We start from the raw sequence: 9,738 nt of genomic DNA on the forward strand, positions 1-9,738 counted from the left end.
AATATTAAGAAGGAGAGTTTCTTGCACATCCTTATTGCCTAAAGGAAAACAGAAATACAAGTTATTACCTGGGTGGTACTAATGTGATAAAATACCAAGGCATTGGAAAAAAATGATTCCTATAGCTTGATTCCTTGCTTGCTTACGTTTTAAGCTACCATTCTTCTTGAAGACGGGAAATACTGTTTCAAACTGTTTTATAACAGCCCGTCGGCAAGTGCGCTAAGCCAATCAGAATGCCTAAAAGCTTGTATTGCCCACTTGTACAATCCAGGCGGTTAACAACGCCAATGTTACTTAAATAACTAATCATTTGACAACACGAAATAAGTTATATTGATGTACTTACATATTAAGAAGTTAGATAAAAAGATAATGGCTTCTTTAATTTAATATAAGATATTGACGTTAAAGTAGTGTTATTGATGTCGCGCCATAACGTCAGAAAATTTAACATTTGAGACAAAAGGTTTTTGGCTACATCAAAGGAAAATGAGCACAACACTTTTGCCTGTTACACACACCCACAAAGACGCACTGTCTGAATTATTATAGAGACTAGTTATAAATAACAAAAAGTAATATGGAGAAAGTGGTGGGATGATACTTAAATACTTAAATTGTTAACAAAAATAATAAAGCTACCCTGACTAAAGAGAATTCTAATGATGATCAGGTGTGCTACTTGGACAGTAAATTCGTCTGCGCGCACAAAAAAGTAAACATGTTTTAGCATGGCAATTTATTTAATTAAAAAAATTTCTGAAAAATTACAATCCAGTGTTTAATTAGCGCTCAAAACATAACTCCAATCCCCTTATTGTATACTTCTGCGAGCGTCTGGAACAAATTCCACCATAACTTGTGCAATTATTGGTATCATGACTTCCAAAAGGGCTGTTATATCTTGTTAAGTTGTACCACGCCGTGGAATATATTTTACCACGTCTTCGGACTTAGAGAAAAACAAATTGTTTTTCGAGTGACGCACAATAAATACATCAGCAGCCAGTTTAAATTCACCGTAAAACAAAAGCTTTCTGAAGTTATACTTTCCATCTTCTCTCTTCTGAAAATAGATAAACAGAGCACACGATGAACCGGCATCATTCTCGGTAAGAATAACGAAAGACTGCTCTTGGTGCTCCTCGGCATCACTGTTAATAACCTCTCTAGCTTCATCTACCACACACATTAAGGCTGGATTTCCTGCTGCGAGGGGCTCCATGTATTTTGTAATTGAATTTAGCAGGTAATCCTTACTGATACCTTTTGTGCTTTGAGCGTTGGCTCGAACGTTGAGGAACTCAAATCCAGCAGTTTGTTGAGGTGTCCCCATTTGTTTTGACGAAGTTGTGTGTATTAAATTTTTCAGTTTATCTGCTGCTGTTACAGCTGCTGTGAATGTTACCAAAGCCATCACAACAAAAACAATCGAAATTTTTGTTATGACCTAAATAGGTAGAATAGATAGGTCAAGAATTGGTCTATTGAGTTAGGTGCGTATCCAATAATTTGCCTTTAGCCTAGTTTTCACATAGCCAAACAAATTATTACACACAATTTCGATTTCATTAGTAGTAATTTAAATATTGTATTTGTGGTTGGAAAAATCAGTCATTGTCCAAACGTACGGCCAGTAGGATGGAAAAAGTAGTTAATAAATACAATATTGCAGGTACACATAAATTTTTGATGTGTGTACGCGTAGAAATATTCAAAAATTCACGTAGTTGCAGAGATAGCAAAAAAAAAGACGTGAAATAGTCACGATGCTTCACGTTTAAATGAATATTACAGCAACATGAATAAATGAAAATGAAAAGAAGGTAAAAAAAAACCATTTCCTAACAAAAAAAAATACCTTATGTTCAAACTTAGAAATGTTTTTTTTTCTTATAAAAGCTCGTCTGTTATAAGAATCAACTTGAATCAATTAATCCTTTATCTTTAAATTCTATGCATTTATAATAACAATTAAATTTGTGAAAATTCGTAGAATTGACTTAATGTACGATATAATTAATATATATAGAATGTACGTCGTGATCCATTCTGACATGGTGTGTGAGGATTTCTTTCTTACTTCTTTGTGTTTTAACTTTCTTAACTTTTATTTATCCTTTATATTTGTACAATATTTTTGTATAAATGTACTTACTTTGGTTTTTTTAACAAGAGGATATTGATGATGGCAGTATGTTATACATTCTTAACTTTTATTTATCCTTTAGATATATACAATATATATAATATATGTATAAATGTGTAAATAAATGTATAAATGTACTTAAATCTACTTGTTTTTTTTAACTCTTGTAAAACCCCACGGGGAATCTCGCATCGTGTATACTTCTTTTATGACTGTTTCGTTCCTCCTTGCTTGCCTGTCAGCATGCAATATTGGCTGTGATTATCGGTGCAGTTATAATGGTGTTTGTGATTATAGAAAAACCGGTGTTTAAATTGTATCACAAAACATTTACCCTGCATAAACAGTCTGATTCGTATTTAACTTTCTATTCGTAACTTTTTATTACTTTTTTCGTTGTTTTTTTCTTTATTTGTTTTCTTTTCTAAGATTTGCTGTTCCTGAAGTTACCGAACGCCATTATAGAAAGAAGCCAACAATCTGAAGTAAAATTGATCGAAAACAGGTAAATGCCTCTAACATTATCTATATACGTCTGTTCCTTCGTCCGTCTGTCTGTCACGCAAAATGATACCTTGGCTGCGACGGGCGAACTCGTGGATTGTTTCACGGGCTACCGACTAGTCACAAAATATTTTTATTATTACCTAAATACCTGTAAGCAAAAATGCGGCTCCGCTCGAATTAATTTATGAACAAGAATGTGCACTAATTTAACTACTGTTTTTATCAGTTTTATGTACAAACTCAAGCCTTTAAATGGTTTAAGTACTAATTTCTTCAGTTCTAAACTTAATTAATATACCTAATATATAAAAACGATTTAAACAGGAACTTTGACAATTTCTTCGTAATTCAACGCATTTTTTTTCTAAAGACAAAAACTTAATTAAAAAGATAACAAACAAATATCAATTGGATATGTAATAAACCAGAAAACATATGTCCATTTTTGCTGAAATCAGATTGATATTCAAAAAGAGACATAATGTTCTAAATATTACGTTTACAAATAAGTTGTCAACTTCGAAAACCCTCTGATTATTATAACGTCTGTTTCGCCCAAAGATATACTACCCTAGAATTTCAAGGTAAGTAAACGCAAGGAAATGAGAGCACTGTTAGTTATACCGTAGCCTTTTTTATCGCACATTTTTTTACCTTTGTAGCGAAATATGGTAGATTTAACAGTATCCGTTAGCCCGATAACAACCAATATGACAGTGGGTGCAAAGGATTATAATGCCTCTTCTACCATCGCTTTGGCAGATCAACTGAAATTGGATATCGTAGGTTTGTCTTTAGAGTATTGCAAAAAAATAGCTGAAGACGCGCTTAACAGTGAAAAAAATGAAGAAATAACGTACAACTTTTGCTGCAGACAAAACTTCGCTATGCTTTACTATTTTGAGATCACCACCAGCACAAAGGCATATAACAAAGTCAATGTCACATGGAAAGCAGTTGAAGCATCGGTAACGTTCCCTGCTCAGGGAAAAATCTGTACAACCAAGGAGAAAGTGACACGTTTCTTAGGAATCGTACTTGATGTATCGAGAAGTCAACATAAGCATTTGGAAAACAGGGGGCTGACAACAGAAGAGATCGGGATTATTCAAGCAGAACTAACAAAGCATGCCAAATCTGCTGCCAACAGGAACACAACCAACTGACTTTAAATGTTTATAAAATATAGATCTTTCCCAACATTCTATAATAAAAATTTGTACTCATTCAATTATTCTTAATATGTTTCATAAATATATATGCATTAGTCAATAAAGCCCATGGAAAAATCCACTGAGGTAGGATAAAAATGGAAAAGAAGCGTCATTTAAATTTTGATGACGTCAACAACCTATCCACAAAAAAATTTAGAACCTTCTTTTCACTTTGCCTCTATCGTGTAGAGTTTAAAGCGCTGATCAAGAAAATGTATATGATCATGTGCTTATGAGATATAAGGGTTTAAAACCTTGCTGACGTCAGCAGAGGCCTGTCAAAACACAAAAAATCTTGTTAAGAAATTTGTATACGTGTTGCCTTCATCCTATAGATCTTAAAATGCTGATCAAGAAAATGTATAGGATCATGTACCTTTGACAAACTGTTGCAGAGATATTAAGGTTTAAATGCTTTTTGATGACATCATCAACTTTTTCATTCCGAAACGGATTCGGTGTTTTAAGTGCACTCTTGGAGGAAAGAATACGGAAGGAGAAACAACTTCATTTCTGTACGCTTTAAATGTATTGAATTTTCTATTGTTTTTAATTTCAAAAGAATCAGTGCGTGAGGTGCTCGACCGAGTCTTTTTCGCAAAAAAATGATCAAATTCCATATTCTCCTTTAATAGGGGCTAACTTTTTTCTATTGAAATCTGACTGTAACACGCTGCAGGCACGTGATATTTGTATGGAAAGTGTGCCTAATATAAGTCGGTAAACATTGCTGTTAAAAACTTCAACAATACGTTTGGAAATAAGCGTTTAACCATGATATTAACCTATTTTTGCATGCTTGAGTATGCCACTTTGATCATGAAAAAAAATATAGATAGATATGCGCCGGACGAGTGCCGACAAAATGTGTGCTGGATTAATGTTTATTCTAACTAAAGAAATAACTTCTTATAACAGAACGTCGTTTTAAAACGAGATATAAACTTTTTCTTTTTGTTTACAAAAGTGTCGAGCATGTGCTTCTTCGCTAATTATGTTAACATAAGAACAAAAGAAATTTTACCGATTTCAATATGGCTTCTTGTTTTGATAATATTATCAAATTCATCATCAAATTATCTAATTGTTTTTATAACCAATCATAGTTGCGAATTGTTATTTACGAATAATTAAGTCACACAACCGCCAAAATTTCAAAATAAGTTTCTATACAGACACCTGCTAGAACCTCACGCAGTGTTTCAATAGAATTAAAAGAGTTGTTTCTCCTTCCGTATTCTTTCCTCCAAGGTGCACTGTAATGGCTTCATTATTTTAGTATACATTCCTTTGACGTTAATATTATTTTAACGTTAAAGTTTGGTAAATTACGGAACAATTTGATGGGAGATGTTTTAAAGACTTAATCAAAGAAAATATTGAAGAATATAATCCACTTTGCAAAAGTCACAGACAGACAGACAAAAACCAAAAAAATCCCGCAAATTCGGTTTATATTACTTATTTTCTGCATATACCACCAGAAATGTTTAACAACTGATTTTAAACGGTCAAATGACAAAACAAACGAGTTTTTACAACTAGAAAATCAATATAGAAAGTGTTGCGGAGCGGGGGAAAGGGTTAGGTTCGCAAGCAAAAGTTTAGATACCCCTTTAAGTTGAATTGTATAAAAACCAAGTTCTCGTGTGTTCCATATTAATCGATCAAATGGTTTTATCTTCGCCATAGCAGAAAAGGTCTAATTTGATGAAATATTCTTCCCGGGCTTTTGGATTAGCAGTACTGGATTGTTATCTGGATCCAATATGCCATGGACCAGAACCTGATGCAAAGTTATTCAGAAAATGCTAAAAAATGTTAAACAAAACAAGAATGTTTTCTCTTATCAGTCCTGGTCAAGTTCCAGAAACAGAAAGTACTTATCAGGAAATAATTTGTATATATAATCAGGAAATAATTTTACAATGTAGAAATTTATGACATTTCGAGATCTTGAATTTTTTTTTTTTTTTTCTAAACTTGTTCTGATTGAACCCAAAAAAATGTTTGAAGATCGCACGAGAACCACTCCTTAGAAATTAAAAACAATCGTTAATAGATAATATACACGTTAATGTAGAAAATGTTTCCTGATATAGGAATAAAGAAATAATTTTCGTTTCTGTAACTTTACTCAAACTGGTTTAAAAAGCGAAAAAAAGCTTTATTGGGGAAGACATGTGTCTGGGAAGCAGACACATGTCTTCCCCAAGAGAGCAGTCTGTTCGGGACGCATTAGTCAATGGGTCTACATTTTGTTTACAATCCAACAACCAAAAATTGTAAGTACGTGTTAAAAAAACAAGTCGTCCAGCACACTGTGATGCCCACCCATAGGTGAATCTCTACTCTCCTCCTGGTGTGGTGTCGGTGGTGATGTGTCCTAATTTCTTAGAAACAAGATATATAGGTAGGTAGCTAGCTAGCTAGCTAGCTACCATCAGACACAATATGATTCTCCCTTTTCCTCACTGTGCATTACGTGTAGCAGCTAGCTAGCTCCAAAATTTATCTCAAATTCTAATATGATGCTTAGAACAACACAGAATTCTTTGAGAACTTAATATAGGTATAGTTTTATGCAAGCTAAATCGGTAGTTTTATGCTAGCTAAGTTGCTACTGTTGTGCTAGCTAGCTTTAGTTGCAAGTAAGGCTAAAAAAGGGTTTCATAACATGTAAAAAATAGTGACAAACCAGTTACAAAACTTTTACTTCTTTTTTGAAATCTCTCATATCGTTTCTAGCTAGCTACACTTGGCACCATCTTTAACAAATAACAAAAACTCCATCGCTGTGTTAAAAAACCACATTGTATGGCTTACTAAAAACTGTATCAAAGAATGGCCATATGAAATTGCTGAATTCCTGTGGTTTTTGATAGAATTTTTGATATTTCGGATGTATAGGGAGGAATTCGTACAGAAATGCTATATACTTTTCACTGTCCTTCCTTTTCCCTTACATTTGGCTTATTTAATGAGGAAATGGGCTCTGCTACGCTCCGTTCGCTGGCGCTCACTACCCTTTGCTCCGCAATAATTCATAATTTATGCAGATATAACAATAAGCAACGGTTACTTCCATAATTTACGCGCGAGATTTCAAGAATTTTTTTTAGAAAATTGAATGATGAAAACAATGCACAAACCTACAGATCGGCTAGTTTCAATAGAACACAGCATGATGGAATTAAAGAGTTAGGCATTATAGCACATCACTACTAAAAAAAAATTGATAAGTCAACTAGGCAAGCTGGCTCGTTTTTTTAACCCGGGACGTCTTGGTTAGGTGGGTTGCCTCAGTTCATATAATATCACTTTGCCAAGCCAGGGTCAGGTTGTAAAAGGAGAGCATGCACATTGCGATCTAAAACAGAAGAAAAACAATACTGGTGAGTGAAGCAGCAGGCAAGAAGTTTAAATGAACTTCAGAACTTGTGGAGCAGCTTGCATTGATTTTCCTATTGGTGTTTCAAACGTTTAAGGAGTTTCATTCGTTTTGTTAAAAAAAATGAGAATGTGTTCTGTATTAGGCGATTTCTTCAAACGAATGACAAATACAGAACACCTTGGATTTGAAATAACAAACTATTGGTGATCAAAGTACTTAATGATAATTTTAATTTAATTTCGCTTGTTTGTTTACATTTTACATCCGCCATTTAAAAAAAATTACGCTCATTTTTTTCAACCCGGCAGTAGTGTAGGTCTTGACCCAACATCGACCCAACTCGCCTCATATAATCAGGCTATGAGATGTATCTTCCTCTCACATTCAACCTCCTCGGCTAAATACACTACGATAAGAAATTACATATAAAGCATACGTGCTTATAATATCCATCCCCTTATCATTGACTACACCCCTGACGGCCCCCGAAGGTGTTATAATATCTAGAAAAACCAAGTAAGTCAAAAACACTGTAACATAGCTATGTCTTAGTAAATATAAGAAAAAAAACAAACGTCAGCAAAAATAAAAATAAAGTTTTTTTACTCAAAAATATTAATTTCAGATTGTTTATTGTAAGTACCGGAAATGTTATCGACCACCCTCTTCCCCAGGGCTTTTTGCTTTTAAATATGAGAGGTGACGTCGAAAAATACCCTGGTATCGTTGACCAGATATTGAAGATTAAAATGGCGCATTGAGTGTGGTCAATTATATTTGTAAAAAACAAAACTTTGTAATAAAGCTAGTTAAATTTATAAAAAACGTTTGGTTTTACTTTGTTAGATTTATATAAATATTACTAACTACTTCATGGTGTCGCGTGGTACAGTAAGAAAGAAGATCGCGGCATAAAAAATTAGTGATATAACAAAAACAAGTGTATATGTAGTCGGCAGCCGACTACATATATTCACATTCACAAAAAGAAATCCCAAAAATTCGTGTATTTTTTGGGAGCCTATTTTCAAAAAAATTTAAAAAAAAGAGAATGTATATAATTATTAAACTTGGGGAAAATAGGATCTAGTGTCTCTAAGATAATCCCGAATTTCATAACTACTTTAACCGTATTCATTCAGGGGCAGGTAAAATCAACCTACCCGCATCTGGCATTTCGTGACTTTTCTTTTCTAGGCATCCTGCAACAAAATTTTACAACTTGATTATGGAAGATATATTTATTGTCTGTCTGTAAGATAGTGCATTCAAAAAAATTAGCAAATATGAAACTGGGTTGCACCAATCAAACATAAAACAAATTTTTACTTAGACCCTAACATAACACTAAAACTCTGACATATGAAAATTGCTCTCAATATTTTGTGCACATGTACCTATGTCAAAATTGATATACTGTCAAAATAAGAAAATATTTTAATGTTGCTGCTACTGATAAATGGGAGCAGAGGTTTTAGATTAACAATACCTTACATGTCCCGGAATTGTTTAGTTTTTATGTTGCTTATTATGTGTGGAGATGTGGAAACTTGTCCTGGACCCGATGCTATGGCAGAATTTAGTAACATGAATTGTACTTCAAAATATCTACGCTGCTTTAAGCATGAGTGATCATGATCTTATTGGTTGTATACGAAAACTAAATCACAATCGTTTCAGCCCTAGAACCATAATATGCAGAAATTATAGACTGCATGATCCAAATGCACTAAAAGCAGATCTTTCGTCATGCGATTTCAAACCTTTGTATCAAACGAAAGATGTAAACAACGCTTGGAAATATCTGAGAACCATTTTGACAACGTTATTCAACAAACACGCACCCATTATAACAAAGCGAGTCAAGGGTTTTTTATGCCCCTGGTTGTCAGCTGATATTAAAAAGAATATAAAAGTACGTGATCAACTTCTTCGTAAATGGGAGTTCATTTGATTTTTGGGATTCTTTGGGACCCTAACAAACAGCTAAGAAACACTTGTACATACCAAATACGAAAAGCGAGAAATGATTACCATCAAAATTTTTTAACTGAAAACAGGAACAACCCACAGAAATTTTGGAAAAGCATCGAAAAAATTTTTCCGAGAAAGAGTACCTGTATAACTGATTCATCTATTCCTTTTATGATATGAGAACACGTCAAAGAAAATACTACTTCTAACTAAAGTTTTTTGCCACAGTAGCAGCCAAACTAAAGAAAATCGCGTTTCCGCTGAAAGAATTTTTATGGGGTGTTCTGCGTCCCAGTAATATTAAAACAAAAACTGGTTTTGCCTTTGGGTATGTTTCGAATTTATTTGTACAGAAAGAGCTAAAAAAACCTAAAACGTAAAAAAGCTACCGGCATAGATGATTTGCCGAACGGGATGTTAAAGGATTGTAGGAAAGAAATAGCAAAACCTTTAACATACATCATCAACTTTTCCTCAACTGCAATCTTTGGGTACAG

General features: G+C 33.7%; 2 protein-coding genes across 3 annotated transcripts; one reads left to right on the forward strand and one right to left on the reverse strand.

Moving 5' to 3' along the window:
- Positions 1-202: 202 nt before the first annotated feature.
- LOC130625977 (uncharacterized) lies at positions 203-1,924 on the reverse strand. Its single transcript, XM_057441098.1, has 2 exons — positions 1,865-1,924; positions 203-1,453 (listed from the first exon to the last, which is right to left on the reverse strand). Exon 2 carries the CDS (start codon positions 1,418-1,420, stop codon positions 911-913), a length of 510 nt encoding a protein of 169 aa, XP_057297081.1. The 5' UTR covers positions 1,421-1,453; positions 1,865-1,924; the 3' UTR covers positions 203-910.
- Positions 1,925-2,033: 109 nt separating this feature from the next.
- Positions 2,034-3,994, forward strand: LOC130625979 (uncharacterized). Of its 2 annotated transcripts, none has more exons than XM_057441099.1 (3): positions 2,034-2,063; positions 2,582-2,657; positions 3,322-3,994. In XM_057441099.1, exon 3 carries the CDS (start codon positions 3,328-3,330, stop codon positions 3,823-3,825), a length of 498 nt encoding a protein of 165 aa, XP_057297082.1. In that variant the 5' UTR covers positions 2,034-2,063; positions 2,582-2,657; positions 3,322-3,327; the 3' UTR covers positions 3,826-3,994. The 2 variants fall into 2 exon arrangements, with proteins under 2 accessions (XP_057297082.1, XP_057297083.1); XM_057441100.1 differs by lacking the exon at positions 2,034-2,063 and adding an exon at positions 2,080-2,197.
- Positions 3,995-9,738: the final 5,744 nt, after the last annotated feature.

Source organism: Hydractinia symbiolongicarpus, chromosome 14 (assembly GCF_029227915.1).
Source record: "Hydractinia symbiolongicarpus strain clone_291-10 chromosome 14, HSymV2.1, whole genome shotgun sequence".
Lineage (NCBI taxonomy): Eukaryota > Metazoa > Cnidaria > Hydrozoa > Anthoathecata > Hydractiniidae > Hydractinia > Hydractinia symbiolongicarpus.

Coding starts and splice junctions, on each gene's coding strand:
- LOC130625977 (XM_057441098.1), bottom strand. CDS start 1,420: ATGGCTTTGGTAACATTCACAGCAGCTGTAACAGCAGCAGATAAACTG.
- LOC130625979 (XM_057441099.1), top strand. CDS start 3,328: ATGGTAGATTTAACAGTATCCGTTAGCCCGATAACAACCAATATGACA.